The sequence below is a fragment of the Pholcus phalangioides genome, unplaced genomic scaffold (genome assembly GCF_987345545.1).
Source record: "Pholcus phalangioides strain wild (caught in Gottingen) unplaced genomic scaffold, Ppha-v1.0 ptg000009l_1, whole genome shotgun sequence".
NCBI classification, from domain to species: Eukaryota; Metazoa; Arthropoda; class Arachnida; order Araneae; family Pholcidae; genus Pholcus; species Pholcus phalangioides.
The window spans coordinates 408,689-427,716 of record NW_028301602.1 but is presented as its reverse complement, the minus strand read 5'-3'; the positions used below and the strand labels follow the sequence as shown (position 1 = coordinate 427,716).

The 19,028-nt window shown below is 39.6% G+C and overlaps 1 protein-coding gene across 1 annotated transcript in view; it reads left to right on the top strand.

Moving 5' to 3' along the window:
* Positions 1–19,028, top strand: part of LOC149081591 (uncharacterized) — a 132,390-nt gene that overhangs the window by 28,516 nt on the left and 84,846 nt on the right. The window contains exons 2-3 of the mRNA XM_089236989.1: positions 1,994–2,266; positions 18,139–18,528. Of these exons, the coding sequence (XP_089093115.1) occupies positions 1,994–2,266; positions 18,139–18,528 (663 nt within the window). The remainder of the gene's footprint in view (positions 1–1,993; positions 2,267–18,138; positions 18,529–19,028) is intronic.

The window sequence follows — 19,028 nt, the reverse complement described above, 5'->3', positions numbered from 1 at the left end:
ATGTGGTTTACATATCTGTAAGATGAGAGAAAAGAGCCCTTATAAAAATTTGTGGCGTTAAATCAGTTTATTTTGAAAATAATATAATTTTATTATGATTACAAATTTTTTTCTCTCTCTACTATCACAAGATTTCCTACTTGTAGGTACATCTTGACACAACAAGTTTTCTAAAAAATATTTTTGAAAATATCTAAGCATAAAAAATTAAAACTGTTTCATAATATTCACAATGTTGAAAGTATATGACAAATTTTCATAATGATTAAGTTCTTTAAAAAAATTGAAAATTAAGAAAGGAAAAAAAATTCCCAAGGTGAACAATTCTCCTTTATTAATGCAGGCTTAATTTTCATTGAGTTCATTGCCAGTAAGAAATTGAACTAATGTTAACTCTTTAAAATTATGTAAAGATAAAATAAGAAAATTTTTTCAAATGGACAAAAAATTGAGTAATATGTGAAACATGCAATCTAAACACAAATGCTGTACCTCATCTGTTCAATTTTGAACAACGATCAGTTTTTAATTATTGGAGTTAGATTAATAAAACAACAACAGAAAAAAAGTTTAAAAAATAAACTTTAATTTGTATCGAAGTGTGTTGTTACGGAAAAAAATATGTTATATACCATATTGATATATATTATATCATAAAAAAATCAGCGATTTTGCACTTTCGACATGGAATAGCCTTCAACATTATCATAAAACTAGTGGACTAATGCTTTTATAACCAGAAAAATTCAAGAAAATTTTATTAAATGATACAAGAACGTTCTTACCTTACTATTGCTGGTAATTTTTGAAAACCTTTCGATGGCATGCTATTTCTCGGCATCTGAGCACGGCGTTTTTTGGGTCACTCCTTCAATTTAATTTATAATTCGGCACGACTATCGTGAATGGCATCAGAAATATATAAAAATACAAATTCGAAAAAACTGAGAGTTAAAATAAAATTATAAAAACATGTGCGAAGCAGAGATGAAGAACAAACAAACACGTTCAATCGTGCTTCGCTGAGTAGGGTCATGGAGGAACGGTAGCGCTACTCTTGCTGATGTCACAGCATTCCTGATCACGTGTGCAGAGGCCGGTTATGGTATGTGGTCGTGGCCTAGCACGATGACCACACGACTACACAGCGGTTTTTAACGAGACTGGTAAAAGTGACCTCACAGTAATTTTGTTTTTCTTTACACATACAGGGTGGGCATGAAATAACTTTGCCGATATAAGAGCCCCTTGCGGCCACAAAAATCAACTAATACGAATAAAACTCTATATATAGATATTTCCGAGTAGGCGTTCGAGAATGAGAAGAGCTATCGCGGTTAAGGTCATAGCGACAAAATTTCGAAAAATTCAAATAGCAACACTCACTACTTTTATGCATTGCAAAATGATCGGTGCAGCAAGAAACCATCAGTGGCGTTAAATGGTAGCACCATAAACAACGCCATTTATGGTTTCTCATTGCACCGATCATTTTGCAATGCATAAAAGTAGTGAGTGTTGCCATTTCAATTTTTCGAAATGTTTTCGCTGTGACCGTAAACACGAAAGCTTGAATTTTTGTTTTTCTTCTCATTCTCGAGCTCATGCTTGAAAAAACACCAATGTCTCGAATTTATTCGCATTAGTTGATTTTTGCAGTCGCTAGGTGCTCGCATATAAGCAAACCAATTTTATGACCACCCTGTATGTACATTACATAACACACCTGCGTGTGCGCAATCTTGTCTTCTTTTTTTTCTATGCCAATTGAGTGGTAATTTTTAAGTCGTTAGACATCCTGGGAAGGCTAGGGAGCGACGAGGATTCTGTTCTGGTCTAGTCACAGCAAACATCGAATTTTAACGTGGTATTAAGTCATAAATAAAATAATAATAACTTTGTGTGCAAAGTGCACGTTGTCTACCCATTTGTACGCGAGATGCTTTTATGCCACTGAAAATTTTGTCCACACTAATCCAAACGTGTGTTGCAGCGGGGCCGATCTCTCCCACGGTGGTGGACGCTTCTTCGCTGACCGGGACGTCGCTTCGTCCAGCGACTCTGCCGCCATTCCTCGCTGAAGGAAGCCTCTTGCCAACTTATTATTCAGGGCTGTGGACACCTCTGTCGTTGAAGGAACCGGGTCTGCCCCTGTTCCCTCTTCTGCATCGATATTTGCCTTCATACGGGTTCCCTCCGTGCGTCGAATCGTCGTCGTCGTCGACCGTCTCTCCGAGCTCCTTGACCGGCGAAACCAGACCAGCAGGTAAATATAACCAACTTCGTTTGTATTCATATTCATATCATTATTTTATTGTAAAAACCCATTCACAGACCCAATTTATGTGTTACAAAGATGTGTTGTATTCCAGCGTTTTTCAATATTTCTGAATCCACGGACGAGTGAAATGTCTGAAACGATTCGATGGATCACAAACTTACAACATGATGTTGTCTTGTATTTCACGGGACTGTCGGAACAGCCAGATTTTATACAGTTGTGCCGTTTTTTTTCAACGAAGTTTATTTGAATTTGTGATGCTTTCCGAACTCGTGAATGAAGATAATTTTTATAACTTATAAATCATATTTTGATAATAACGAAGGCATTAGAAGTACATTTAGGTTAACAGCGATTTTCAGTAGTCCTTCATTTCCTAATCATTTGTAATTTTCCGGAATTTTAGCAACAATTGTTGATTTTGCCGACTTATAGCAACGTTTTTTGGTGATAATTGACGACGTTCCGCATTTTGCCGCATTTAAGATCCCTGCTTCCCGTATTTTCCTTAATGAAATATTGTCACAAAAACGAATGTGTTTACTACGATTTGCAATAGCCCTACATTTCAGCAATTTTTTCAATATTTAGTAAATTTGTCGTAATTTGTACTTTTTGGCTACAGTAAGTGATATCTTGTATTTGAGGAGGTCGCAATTTCCTGCCTTTTCCTTTGTGAAATATTGTGGTGACGCCAAGTATAAAGCTGTAATTTTTATTTGAACCCATGAAGATGGTGCTAGTAGTTAGAACAATTGAACAATTTTACGATTGATATTTAGAAGTAAATTATCAAGACTGCCTGCTGACTACTTTTGTTATGGTCCGCGGACCATAGGTTGAGAACCGCTGCTGTATTCAATAGAAAGACAATATAGAACAAAACAAACAAAAACACACACTATGTAGCTCTTAGGGACCTGTTCGGTCCGTTCTAGAGCTAATAAGCTCCTGTAATTATACAATAAGCAACAGAACGCTCTGTAATTTAATTCAGATTTTTCAGAAATTAGTTTGTTTTTTGCTTTGGGTGCCTATTTTTATTTTTAATGAATGTTTCAAAATTCGATATGGAATTTGCAAGTATAAAAATGTTTTCCTTGAAATGTTTTTTATCATTTCATCGGATAAATTTTTACCGAAATCAGATTATCTACGACATAATTTAGGCAACCTACTACTTTGTAGTATAGCGCACGTCACTTAATATGATCGCATCGGGACTCGGGATTTCTGATAACAATAACCAATTGATAACTATATCCGAGAAAGAACCTTCCAGAAAGTACGATGACCATATGGCCTTTTCGGTCGAACGGAATGTACGAAAACGGGACACACACACACACACAAATCTGTTCTTCTATCACATATAACTACTAGCTCCAAAATGCTGAATCGGGATTTTTTCCCTTTTGTTTTCCTAAAACAGGATTTTTTTTCCTTTAAGCTCTAAAATCCTTTTTCCTTCATTCAGAAATTGCGAGGAGTTAGAATGGAACTGTCTAATGTGTATTGCAATTTACGATAGATCCTTTGAGGAAGTCTTCAGCCGAGTTGCTGTGAATCTGGTCAGTTGAAACAAATTAACCAAGAACAGAAGAAAGAGGCTTTGAGTTTTACCTTACATTTGTCTTCACTAAAGGAAAGCCATTGCAAAAGCAACAGTGCACGTACATACGCCATAGCGGAAAGGGCCACCCTTATCAGATGCGGGGTCCGATGCGAAAATAATGGTGGGGCCAGGTGCATCTCAAAAATTTACGATCTCAAAATCCCCCTTTTTGCCCCGATTTTATATATTTTTTAGAGGAAGGGAATCGGCATCAGTTATTCAGAATATACAGTTACATCAGAATATATACCTTTACAATGGTGAGAAATAACCATAGAAAAAATGTTAAACACACAATTAAATGTAAATTAATACAAAAAATTATGAAAATTCAAGGTAATTTTAAACTAGTGAAAAAAACGAATCAAGAAAGTAGTGACAATTTTAGAATCGATGAATTGAAAATAATTGAAAAAAAGTGATTCCGGCACCAATAAAAACTCAGAATTAATGAAACAAATAATTCCAGAAGTGATGAAATTTCAGAATTGACGGAAGAAAAAATTCCAGAATATCGGTGAGAACTCAGGATTAATGAAATTAATAATTCCGCAATTAATGAAAATTCATAATTAATGCAAGAAATAATTTAACTTTTAACTTAATTGATTTTTCACACCCCTAAGGGCGGTTAATATTATCAAGACATTGTGAACCGGGTACAGAAATTTTTTTCAACAAGAGAGCTTTTCATGTCCTACATGGTCTTGCGGATTGATAATGATAACTTATAGATAAAAAAAAAAAGAGTTTGGTTCAACCTAAATCTTCACAAAATATGCAAAAAGAAAAACAAAAAATTCGATAACAAAACGAATTTTTCCCCATATTATGATATTGGTTCGTTACAACTTCGCAAAAATGATAACAATACCAGAATTTTAACATTATCCATGATTGTAATAAGCGGTGATGACTGTATATTACTACATATTATAGTATATGTAAAATCATATTTATGCAAATATCACGATAATCTCCGTTTCGACACGTGAGAATAAATAATCGACGACGACGAATTCGAACGGAAATGTTTCCACTCGGAAAAATGCAAATAAGGTGACGGGATTTCGTTTTTATGTTTCTGAAACGGGGGGGGGGGGGGAGATCTGAATGTGCATTTGCACTTTTTTTTTGTTCATGGAGGAAAGCAAATGCATTTATAAGAGATTTATCGCGAAACTTGGTGCAATTGGATTTTCTAATTTGCGCCTTTTTGCGTGGAAAACGGAGACGTCTCTTATTGTTGGATTCTTTCTCTTTTGTTTTCTTGTGATTTTTGACGGGGGAAATTTAACGACGAGCTTCGTTTTCTTGCACTGATTCGAAGGATTCGAAACAAAAATTAACGGCAACGGGGATCGACGGGGAACATAAGTAACAAACAACAACAAATTTGCGAAACATTTTATGCAGATGTGGATCTCTCTCTCTCTCTCTCCATCCTCTGATCGAATGAAATCGGTAATCTCTGATTTGCATACGGTAATCCATTTTACTGTTATTCTCCCCGTTAGCCATGAAACAGAATTAACGTTGTCACGAGCATATAACATTAAGGAGACCTTTTTTTGTTGTTGCTCTTTTTGATGTTATCGAATGAATTACTACATACTTGTACGTGTTGCGCTCGCGAGAGGTTCCTCCCTCCCTCTATGCTTTTCGGAAGATGGCATTCCTTTAGCATTTCCCCTTCCGAAGCATAAATTTCGAGAGACACTCGCACGAGACGAAATTGAAAATTCACTTCGGAAATCTGAGCATTATACCCATTTTTCACTCCCTCCCCAATTGCGAATGTGAGATCTGGCTTCCGTATAATGTTCGTTCTCTGTTTTTTCGCGAATTTAGTCTGTAGGCTATCTTGGAATAGTAGCATTTCAACAATATTCGTGGGGGCGAGGAGGAAATGAATATCTAGCTGGGCAGTTCGTTTCAAACACCCCATAATCAAATGACATCGCAAAACTTCTCGGGAAAAGAAGGAACTCGAGAAATTGTCTTCAGGCCTACGAGAAGCCTACCCTCTTGGATGAAAGTTCAATATGTTTTGGGATATGCAAGCTCGAATGTATCGGCTCTTTGGGCCAAAATAATTAGACAACCGGGTGGGGGGGACCAGGCGGGGTCGGACCAGTCGGATTTACCGACATCCCCCTGAAGAGCCGAATAATATGGGGGTAAATTTGTCCGTCTCGCAAAATGTGGCATGATCCGATGCACCTGCACATCAAGTCCCTTCTCCGACACATAGTCTTGTATCCGCTTCCCTCCGCTCCATTCACAGCTGAAGATGTCTGCCTCGGTTTTTTTTTCACCGCTGAAGATGTCTGCCTTCACTCCATTTGTAGCTGAAGATGCCTGCCTCCACTCAATGCAGCTTAAGATATCTGTCTTGGGTTGATTCGCAGCTGAAGATGCCTGCCTTCGCTCAGGTGCTATTTCAGGAGGGCAATGGGAATGACCGCCCCTCTCAAGAGCCGAATAATATAGGAAAATGTGTCTGTCCCGTAAAATACGGTACGATGAAACGAACTTGCACAATTTGTCCCTCCAGTCACATCGCCCTAGATCCGCGATTGAGGTCTAGCCCACCCTCTAGGATGAAGGTTCAACTTCTCTTGGGAAATAGGAGCCCGAATGTATTGGTTCTTTGGGCCAAACTAATTAGACACTGGGGAGTGGACATAACAGACAAGGCTATGAGATGTATGCAGAAAATTTTCTTCATGTACAGAGATTTTACGGAGAAGTTTTCGGAGAGGAATGTCGAAATAATTTGGTAAAGTGTATCAAAAGAAAATCTCACACGATGGATACCTTTTTTCATTCGCGATGTAATCGGAGACTAACAGAGAATGAAAACTTGGCGATGATTCCTCGAGGGAATGATTGCTCGTACTTGCTTCCTGTCGATAATTCGTTTCCCCCTCAACGCATTGATTGAATGCCATTTGCACGGCCATTATTGGAGAACGGATCCCTTTCTTTTGCGCTTTTGCGGCAAAAACACTAACGACCAATGTCGCGAGCAATTATTGACCCTCGCGCGAGACACTGATTCCCACGAGCCACGGGAAAGACGAGACCTTCCTTCTGATTATATCAAAAAGAACATCAGAATATCAGACTTGAGTTTCGTTCGTTTGTGTTCACAGAGAAACTAATATCATCATCATCATCATCATCTTGGGAACAAGTTGATCGTTGAACCAAATCTCTGCGGATGGATGGATGAACCTCACTCACCAGATCATTCTGACATTACGAACGAATACGTAGGATATTTTCTCTTTTACCTTGTATACGCTACGGTAAATATGATAAATGCGGTTATTTTTTATAATAGTCGGTTATTATGCATACTTTACCTAAGCATTTTGGTAAGTTTGATAATAATTAATCATTTTTCCCTAAATTAATTACTTTTATCGGTGATTATTCATAGTACACAAGCGTCGTTGATAAATTTAATAAGTAATAAAAAAGTTATCACTTTTACCGGCGATTATGCATAATACCCAAGCGACGCGTCGTTGGTAAACATGTCATATTGTCACTATGCCTGGTAATTCATACATGTACTGCATCAATAATTGGGGAACGATCATAAAATCTTTTATCATAATATCGGGGTCCGACTATATTCATCACACATACTAGACTCATTTGGATTTTTTTTGCGTATTTATCAAATTCACCAATTAAACTAGGTCTTTGTGTTTTTGTCTCTTTTTTTATTACTTCACGAAATACTTGATTCCTCAAGCATTTTTCAAAAAGCATCTTTTTGAAACTTTTCCGATGCATTTTAAACCGCCCTGGCTGTGCAATGAACTAAAAACTAAGCAATATGTTTACAACTTTTTGCTTTACTTTACAAATTATTTTGAATTGAGACTATCAAGTATTTTTAACGAAAAATGCGCGTACTGTTTTACGTAAAACATTATACCTCAATAAGTTTTTGTAGTATTCGGAAACTTATGATTCATTGCACTAAACAATGTCATAGCAATAATCTGTGTGACGAACATGATGATGCGCAGGCAGTAGTTAGTGGACAATATCTAGCAGAAGTACTGAAAATATGTTAATTTTATATATGAAATAGACAATATAATATTTTTTTGAAAAATACTCATGAAATAACATTTATTCTCTTTTGCCGCTCGTTTCTCGTTTGCCGCTGTGGTGGTCGAGTGGTTATAGTGACGGACTCGCGGTGCGAGGATCCGGGTTCGAACCCCACAGTGGTGGTCGGCTGAAGTTGCTTTTCTGTGGTTCCCAACTTCAAGGCGCAAATGCGAGCCGATCTCCCCGTTGAAAAGTCTCGCCACAGAGAGCAACAGTCCTACAACGATAAATCATTCAATCATAACACTTCACTCATAGTTAGAAAAACTGGTGGCAGATGGCAGCGCTACACATAACAAGCATTACAGAGAAACAAAAAACTTCACGTCAGGTTTCAATACACGTACACGCACATTCCCGCATGTACCGATTCGTTGGGGGTTCCGCGGGGGGCAGGGGGTGTGGGCGGGGTGCATGTGTGGTGTAGCAGTAGTAGGTAGGGCCTCCAAACAAAAAATGGCTCGGGGATCCATGATGTTCTTAAGTCAGCCACCTCGTTGGGCAATTTGCCTGTTGTGGCGTTGTATTTGTAATTTAATACCATATGCAAATCAAAATTACATCCGTTTTATCCAAAATGACCTTTTTAAGAAAAAGTACCTCGAAGGCGCAAGCGGTCGCCTTTAATATTTGCTATTCGTTTTGTTTGCTTGCCCGACTATTTTGATATACACAATATCAGACTTTTACGGCTTTTTCTTCGACACGAAATTGTCATTCGCGCGTATGAAAATGACATTGTATTAAGTGTATTATTACAAATGACTAGCTATAGGTAGTCAAGCCCTTGGTATCAAGGAGGAGCGACAACGCTGGGGTTATACACCCACCCTTCGGGAATGCTTCGATATCTCTCCGAGATGGGAAGCGGGGTGTGTCCGGTCTTCAAAGGGCAATGGTGTTTATTCACTGCATGTTGGATGCTCACGGGAAAAGCTTACCACAAAACAAAGAAACTTAAGAGTTCAGTGTGTGTGCGTCTGTGTTTTTATTATTCATATCAGTTGTAAGTTTAGTATGAAATATATATTTTAAATCGGAAATATATGATGAATGAATGTTGAAATAAACGAACAACTCCGTTAAAATGTTGACTTTTTGGTTGTTGTTGTTGAGAAATTGACTTTTTGGAAATAAAACAGACAGTTTGGTCTTTGAAATTGCCTTGATGATAATGATAGGACTGTATGATATAGGATGTATACTTTGACTAAACCACAGTTCGACCATTTTATATTTCGAAGGCGCGACCATTTGGCTAATGGAAATCTATTGCGGAAACATTAATCAAATACAATTATTGAAATATGAGTTTTTCTCGCTTGAGTAACCGTTATATTCGACTCTATATCAGACCAATTTTTCTTCTCATTCTTCGGAGGACTTAGTCTTTGTGACTGCATCATATCTATGGAGGAGGCGAACGAACTCTGCTCGAATTGAAAGTAAAACACCTTGTTCATGCGAATCCTTAACAAATCTTTCGCACTACTGTTTAATATACTATAACACACTTTTAACAAGTGATTGACGTGTGCAGAATGCACATGGAAAAAAATGCTTGATTGAATAAAGTTTTCCCATGGTCCATATAGCGTGTATACTAAGTTTCTCGACGGAATACATCAACCAAAATAGGCTCTACATAGTTCTGAGTAGAGTCCTTATAACCACCCTGTCTGTTGTGGTGAAGAATTAAAAAAATACACTTTGTTCAAAACTCAACCTTTAAAATATCTCAAATGCAGGAAGTGGAGAATTGTAACCTTTAAAATGTCAAAAATATCTTATTCTTCAAAATTAATTTTGAGATTATGAGATGTTTTCAACTTTTTTTTCAATTATCTTTGACTTCGCTCATCAAATTCACAAAATCTCCTATAATTACTGGATCATGACGAGGCGTTACAATAACAAACATTAATGACATTTCACTGATTCATTATTCATTCACCCTTGAACTTGTAACATTTCCTCCCCCCACCCCCCTCCCCATGTTTCATTAGTTACATACATCTGATACTTCGGAAACTACTTTTAGTATTCTGTAGGTAACATCCGTCCAACAGATATTATACTTAATATACATATATATTTATTGATTTGGCTATAAAGCCAATTTAATAGTGAGTAGTAACGAAAAACACACATTTCCATCTCAACTTCCAATTATAATGCTCAAGAACAAACATGAAACAATTAGCAAGTAATCTCAACATGAAAGCAACGAAGAAGAAGTACTCTCACACAATCTATATATAAGGATAGACCCACTTGTATATTACAATAAAACTCCCACAAACAAAAAACTTAATCACACTAATAATGAGTAATGACTGACTACGTTTTTTAGGAAATCATAAATATTTTTGGCATATCAACATTTTTCAATATTAATACAGTCGGACTCGCTTATAATGACTAAGACATTACGAAATTTCACATACAACAAAACCTAAGCTGTTCGTCAATGAGAATTCCCAAATCAGTGAGCCTAGTCGCATCCGGGATAGTAATACTAATCAACTCGTAAGCAAAACAAGGGTTTAGAGAGAAACAATGTCACTCTCCGCTGTTCATACGAAGTATGAAAGCCTGGAAGGCTAAGCCAAGCGGAGAACGAGATGTAGTTCGGAAAGAAGAACATCGTTTCTCACTATATGTCGCCATCTAAGAGCTATTAGCTGAGCTAGGAGGCTACCCATGCGCAGTCCCGTTCAGCATTCATACATACTTTTATGCTCTAAGGAAGGACAATGTCTGTCCTCTGTAGTTCAATGGTTAGAACACTCGCCCGGACAGTGAGAGATTGGTGGTTCAATTCCTTACAGAGCAATGTGAATTTTATTTCCGAACTATATCTCGATCTCTGCTTGGTTATCCAGGCTTTCGTACTTCGTAGAAACAAGAGTTGCTCGAACCAAAACGAGGTACCATGCACTTGTCAACCGTAAAGGTCATGCTCCATTCATTACCCCATGCTGCAATCATATTCAAGTTCGTCTGGACTCTGAAGCATCTTACTGCCGCTTTGATTCCCAACTACCCCCATTAGCTTCATGCCATCTGCGAATTTGTAAACAATTCCATCGATACCCTGATCGAGTTTAACGACAAAACGTGGAAAAAGATTGTTACTTGATATGTACGACATTTCATTATCACCTTCTACTGGATTTGCACGAGGACTTATACGCTGATAATATATCCTAAAACCTGCGGTATTGGAAAATCTATATTTCTAATTGGAAGTCTTATGCAATCTGATGAAAGTGAGCCGACACAATTCAGCAAGATCAATTCATCAGTTAAAGCAAGCAACAATTCAACTAGTGAAAAGTGAATTAATTCAAAGGCTCATTTTTTATTTTTGGATGCATTTCTATCATATATAAACAAAATTGGTAGATGTACCCAGTCCGTTATTAGGACAATCATCCAATATCGCCATGTGGCGTGTGGCCTGGTTTAACGGTGAATTAAGCGAGCATCGAAAAAGAGCAAGGTCATTCTAAACGGAGCAAAGAGTAATCAAAATAGCCAATTAGAACCATCGAAGTATAACTCTCTGCTTCTGGTGGATTTACCCAGAGTCGGTCATTCAAATACACGATGATACCAACTATAATCCTATTTATAGGTGCTTGGCAAAATGATGGCGGGAAAGTGAAAGGGAGCGATCCTTTTGAGTGATTGCAGCGGCAAAATACGACCAGAAATTTTTGTTGGATCGTCGTTGGTTGTTGTTGAGTCGAAAACAATTTGTCTCGTTTACTTTGGTTCTAGGATGTTTATTGATAGCTCTATGAAAAGAGTCGGCGAATGTGTGCGAAAGAGAGAATCATTATCATGATTGCGCTCGCGTCGTACATCATGTGGCCACACACACACACACACATACAATAACGCATATTCATAAAAGCGAAAGAAAACACTTTGGATCGGCAGATATCGTAAAGCGTAATCATTAGCGAGGCTGTAAATCCTTCATCATCTTGTTCTTGTCGTTCGCGTGGCTGTTGCTTGCTTTTGCGGGATTTGTGTTAACATGGAGAAATGGCAACAGCGCTGTATGTGTATGTGCGTTACATACACTGTACAAGGAGAGAGACAGCAAGAGAGGGTGAGAGAGAGTATTGTGTTGGTGTGTGATGCTATGACAAGTGGCTTACGCTGTATCAGGTTCTCGGAAGCAATTTTTTCGCGGGCGCCAAAATCTGCTGACGAATTCCCACGGATTGTAACGCCCGGTGTTACCCGGAGCGTGAAAAAAAGGAGGCGAATCCCGGAACAAACGACGTATTTCCCCGGAAAATACTCCGGGACAGGAGAGAGAGAAAGAGAGTGAGAGTGAACTGGTGCGTGTATATATTGCATGTGTATATGGAGAGGAGAGATAGAGAGGATAGAGACGTTGCATATTGCCTACAGGTATTGACACAAGAGCTCCTGTTCTCCCTTGTCTCTCTTAAGATTGAGGAGAGAGCAATCGTCGTCACAGCCAGAACATTGTGGGTTGCCACCCGCCTTTTCTCTTGGCGATTCGTTTTGGCGACACCTTTTCCCAACTTTATCCGATCAAGTTTTGTATGTACGGAAACCAGAAATTCTTAACCTTGTATGTTCAAGGGACCCCTTTGCCAATATAAGAAAGATTAGACAAATTAATATAATAATAGGAAAATAATGAGTTGCTCGTGTGTTTTCTTATACAAGCACACGGACCCCTTGAAACATTTTCAATGATTCTCAAGGGGTCCGTGGACCCACAGATATCGAAACCTGAAGACTTGAACTATATGGGGACCCTCCAATAAACTTAGTAAAGGGGCAGAGTTCCCTCTCCTCACCTAAAATAATTTATGAACATATGATGTGCAACGCATCCATCATCCTTCAATACATGCTCTTGAGTTCAATATATGATACAGCTTGTGATACAAATGCTACTTAGTGGCATGTCGGTGCCTCTGTGTGGACCCGTGGTCAAGGAAAACTTGAAATGTTGAAGATCCCTGTTGTAAACATTTTTACAGGCAAATAAAAGAGAAAGCACACGCACGATTATAATAATATTTTAAAAAGAAACTCTAGTGGTGCATTTCTCAGTTTTATTGGACGCGGTGACCGTTTCTGTGTCTTATTTCTCATGTGTCTGAATACACCAAATCTTCAACTAGGCTTGTGAAATAATAGAACTCGGCATCGATGACCACCGATAGCACATCTTATCGGTATCTTTCACTTCTAGAGACAAGAAAGTAACTTCGCCACAAGTAACAGAATTTTCAACATTTAAATTGCATCAAATGTAGTTAATACTAGAATATTCATTCATGGCTAGTTTAGTCTTTAGAAGATAAATGGCAACACATGAACACACACACACATGCACGAAACTTGCATAAATACACGGTGAGGTTTAACAATAATTTATAGTCTGCCACAGTGCAGTCGTGTGGGCACCGTGAGGATACACGTTCAAACCCCGTTGCTGGCGCAACGAACTCCGAGGCATAGGCGGAGATTGACTTGGTAGTCTGGGGGGGGGCAAGGTCATTATTGCTGGGGGGGGGGCACGATGATGATCATGTCAGTTCATATATACATATATACATTAGACCAGTCGACTCCACTTTTGAGGAGATACTCCCCGTATCTCCGCCCATGCTCCGAGGGGTGAATGCGAACCAGTCTCCCATTTAGCAAACACTTTCCCCAGAAATAAGGCAGACCTTTAACATGGTACTTACATAACATGGAAAATTCAAGTCTCTACCATCTTCATTTCAAAAAACACGGAAGGCAATGGTAGTGCCACAGAAAGAACACGAAGCAAACACAATTCCAACAACATACAAATACGTTAGGAATCCCACATGCAACTCGGAACATACATCTCGGTATGTACTACTTCGCCAAACAACAACTCTGGCCATATCGCTATATTACAATTAACAGCACCATTAACGAGTTGGATTGGAAATGAAGGTGCCATCTATCGGCGGTCGCCTCAAGCTCGTTAGGGGGAAAATATCTATATTCTTTCCCGGTTTTGAACATGGGACGGCGACGTCAACCTCCACGGTGGTAGACGAGTATCTTACGACCAGGTCACTCGGGCGCTTTTGCATGCATTGACTGATTCGTTATAAATTCCGTAGAGGATGTGTACGAGGTGCATGTGTGGTTAAGTAAGTAACTATTTGTAGTAAAGGTATCAGCATTAATTAATATTCCAACACAGAACAGACAGACATGACCGCTGACCGCCCAGAGAGACCATTTTGGGATGGTTTGCGCTCTTTCCCAAAGGGATCGACGGTCTCGGAGAGCAACCGTCCGACACAGCTTTACTCTTTAAAGTTGTAACTCAAAGCCATGTAACAAGGGCTATTTCATGAAGTACCGGAGTCGGTACCAAGAGATGTCATCACCCTGACAGAACCGGTTAATTGCCATTGGCTGCCCGGTATTTCAAGGTCGCGCTTTAGTTAAAAATATTAGAGCAGTGACGTCACGCACCTGATCCAAGATCACGCCCACTGAGCCATGGTGGCAAGAACAACTTCAAAGGAATGAGCCACCCGTTACTGTATAGTCCTGGGTAAAACTGTGGTGGCGCATAGACTAGGACCGTGTGAAAGAAAGGAAGGTTTGAAGGAAAAGAGTCTCGTGATGTTAAATATTTTATGCTCCTCCATCCCAATGTTGAAGAGGCTCGATCAGAGGAACAATTCGTTTTGAAACGAAAATTTGTCATTTCTTAAATTTTGCTGCTGCCCCGTGCAGGTGCACACGTTGCACATGTCTAAATACGGCCATTATGTCTCAAAACTGTATAGGATACTAATGTAAACTAAAGCTGCTGTTTGATTCTATTCCTATTACAAATCAGAAGGTTCTCGTCTGTGTTTTTGTCATCGATAATAACAATAACCCTCTTGAGGTGCATTTCCCGAAGGGTAGGGTGTGGTAGGGTTTGACTCGTCTAACACGAGTTGAGCGTATCACGTAAAGTAGATGATTATGGTGACACGAGAGGCGATGCATGGATGCATGGCAGTGGCAACGACACCTGTGTATTTTCCATGAAAGTGCATTTGCACGGGGCGATGGGATACATTTGATGATTTACGGGAGGCTGCTTTACTCCGGAGATTGAGAGAGAGATTGCGAATCGCGTTGAGGTTGGTGGTGGTGATGATGGTTCTTCTCTCGGCTGGTTGATCTCCCTCCGTATTGTATGTCGTGGCCTTTGCTCTCTCTCTCCTATGGTGAAGCTGTTCTCTCCTAACAAAGAGCTCAAGGCACGAAACCACAGATGGTTTTATGAATTGAAAACTTTTAGTTTGTGCAGGTTACCAAACTTGGCGACTATTTATCTTCGCATTCTCTTCTCCCGGGGAGCGAACGAAGGCAAAAATATAGGGAAAAATCATTTTGCGAGGTTCGTTCGTTGACTTTCGCAAGCGACGTTGCGATGGACATCGCGAAATATCAAAAGAGAGTTCGGCTTTTGGTGATAAAAATCCTTCTCTGAAGACGCAAATTAGAAGTATTTATATGTATATGACTACATGTATAACTCCTTCAGAACTGACTAATCGTTTTTTGGCATTTTCAAAATGTTTTTGCCTTTTTGATACTCAAAAAAATGCATTAAGTAAATCTTAATTTTTTTCAACGGTTTTTTAAATGATAAATTTCTTGTTTATTTAAATTATTTTTTGTGATGAAATATATATTCTACTTCGCCCAAATTTTTTCAACCAGGATGAGGCAGTGTATATTCATCTTTACATGCAATTTTTTCCAGAATTTTATTGCTGAAGTTCATGCAATAAATCACACTTTTCCCTGATGCACTTTCTCCTGGAAGCCATTTTAAAGACCCCCCTGAAAGTTTAACTTCAAGTGATGCCTTTCCCCCCCCCCCTCCAAATTTCATGTTCACCATATTTCTAACTCAAAACTTACACAATCCTTTAAGTCATAGCTTAACTTTGAGGTCAAAAGAAAAAATATACAATGGGAAGAGAGGTGGCGAAGCAACTCCCTCACATTTTTGTGACAACCCTCACATTTTGGGAAAGCGATACAGATACCTATACCTGGGGACTCTGGGTACTTGAGCTCCCCCTGGCCTTCGTAATACTTCGAGGATGCTAAGTACCTTCTTCCCAGTTATTTATAGACAGGGTGTTTATAATTAAACTGAGAGTACTCAGAGCCATCACGACCGGGGTGACACCAAACTTAGTGGAGTAGTGGGACAAATGATGTGCGTGACACGAAAAGACACGGATTCCGCGGGGAAAAAGAATCGGTTTCAAATCTCGCCGATAGGGGAAAACTTATCACTTTTGTAGTGTAAAAAAGTAATTTTAAAGAACAGACAGATGAATAAGAAAAACGAAATTGGCAGAGAAAAATCATCACGCTTCATTTAACACATTCACTTCTCCGGTGAGGACATCGACCACCTTCAAAGTGACCGCCGTTCTCGTGGATCACACTTTGCAGCCTCTGGACAACTTCAGGCCCGTAACTAGGCTGGGGCAGCCGGAGCAGTGCCCCATTCCCCAGAGCCAAATGAGGGGAATCCACAAAAAATGTACTCTTATTTTCCCTATAAACAATAGCCCTCTTCAAGGGTGTCGTAAGAAAAAGTCTGCCCCGGGACCCCGAGAAGGCTCTCTACGGTCCTAGACAACATTCACAAGCAATGCTGATCGTAATCTGTGATGTGTTTTCCTTTAACGGAAGATAAGTTCAGACACCATCAAGATAGACCTTGGACTTGGGATATCCCCACAGTCAAAGGACACAGGAAGTCGGATCCAGGAAAAGAGTCAGTCATGTAGCCGGAAACATGCGACAAATGACCCATAAGTGATGCGGACTGAGATGAATATTTCTTTGAGACGTGTTTTGTTCAGCCGAAGTGAATGTTTTGCAGAGGATGCTAAATGTGGTGCACGAAAACGGCGTTCACAATGAAGTTGGTAGATGTCCTCGGGTATGGATATCGGCTGATTTTGTTCGTTTTCTCACGCTCCCCATCAAGCATCTTCATCCTTCAATCTGTTGCGCGGGGGAACCGTGATGCTTCTTAACGTTCTAAAGAATGCTCGTTGGTCACGAAATCTTTATCGATACTCAAGCTCCTAATTGGTCATTGGCATTTCAGCTGCTCGACAAATCGCAAAGAGAAAGTGTTACACATAGGACTCAGCCGCTCTCAATCATACATTCTATTACGAAGGAGTCAACCCGAGTGCCCACATTGTCATAATGCCATTGCCCATTGCTCGTGTTTTTACTTGTTTACATCATCGTCATGATTTTGCGACGGCTTTTCATCAAAGTCATCATTCATTTCATGACATTTCATCTGATCATTGTGATGTATTTTGCATTTTTAAATTCATCAAAGCCATTGGTTTAAATCACAAATTATAATTTTCATACTTTATATCATACATTTTACAAATGCCTAATTTTTTATATTATACGGCCATTCGTTTTTGTAGTACGCATTTGTGTTCTAGTCATTTTGTTGTTTTCAGCTGGCCATTGGTTTGGCGCAGCATGACCAGACTGGTCCTTGATGACGCCCGAGTGGTGAGATGTCCGTCTACCACCGTGAAAGTAGCCGTCAGGTCGCAGGTTCGATTCCGGAAAGAATATAGATATTTTCCCTAACGAGAGAGCTTGAGGTGACTACCGAGAAATGGAGCCTTTATTTCCAATGAAACTCTATAACGGCAGTAAATTTCAGTATAACGATGTGGCCGGAGATGATGTTTGGTGAAATGGACTTGTCCTTGCCCCTCAAAAATGAAAATCCGAAATCCTTTCTGGATACCTCAATTAAACCACACAATTCAACTCCCATTCAGTAATTTCCCTTGCACTTGTATAAATATGGGTCAAGCTTCTCTCTATCTAATGTTGCGTGTAAATAATACTCGTACCTCAAAAGACTGAAAAACTCTACTCCACAAGGACATGTATTTTCTGTGATGCTTGAAACATTTGTTTTTAGTGTTTGGTGAACAATAAGTCAACACACTTTAATTTCATGTTTGTTTTTCTGTAGGCCTGCCCTTGGATCAGACTTCGCTTCTGGACGCTTGCACAGCAGACAAATGCAGCAGCCCAAACAGCATCGCTGCGGTTCCCAATAGGTTCCGGCCGCCACCACTCAGCATTTGGCCGACGGATCTTCGCGTGAGGACGACGGTCTTACCAGCAGCTCGAAGTTGGCATCCCGGTGGACAAATCTTCAGGCAGAAGGCGTGTGCGAGTCCTTCCACTTCACCAAGGGACAACAACAGGGACGGCAGCGAGAGTCCCGCCAGAATTATCGGCAGCGGTTCCGAAAACCCGTTATTGCGACCGGCTTTCGCTGGCGGTCTGCCATGTTTCGGTTTATCGCTGTACACCTTTGGCTCGCACAAGGAACCCGGAGAAAAAGATTTCAGTCGAGGTAATTCACTTTTAAGCCGAATTTTGATCATGTTTATTCTCTTCGTGCGATTCCAATCTCTTCATTTCGGATTTTTTTGGACGCCCTCCCGGGAGAATCCCATCGGCAGGGAATCTTGACGTTATTACTCCTTATGTTTCCTGACCGAATCATCTTAATGAAGGGTGGTCTGTTCAACCTTTGGGAGAGAACGGGTCACTTCGTTGATTTGAAAACGTGTTACGGGCCACTTAATAAAAGAATTTGGAATAGTGTCGCAGACTAATTATGTGATATGTAAATATGCCGCGGAGCCCTTGAGCGATCTAAAACTGTGCCGTGGGCCAATCAAGTGGTCTAGAAATGTGCCACGATCACTTAAGTGATGTGCCAAAGATCACTCAAGTTATCTGTAATTATGCCGCAGGTCACTTAGGTGATCAGTAAATGTGCCGCGGTTACTCAAGTGATCTGTAAATATGTCGCAGGTTACTTAAGTGATCCAGGAATTAGCCATGGGT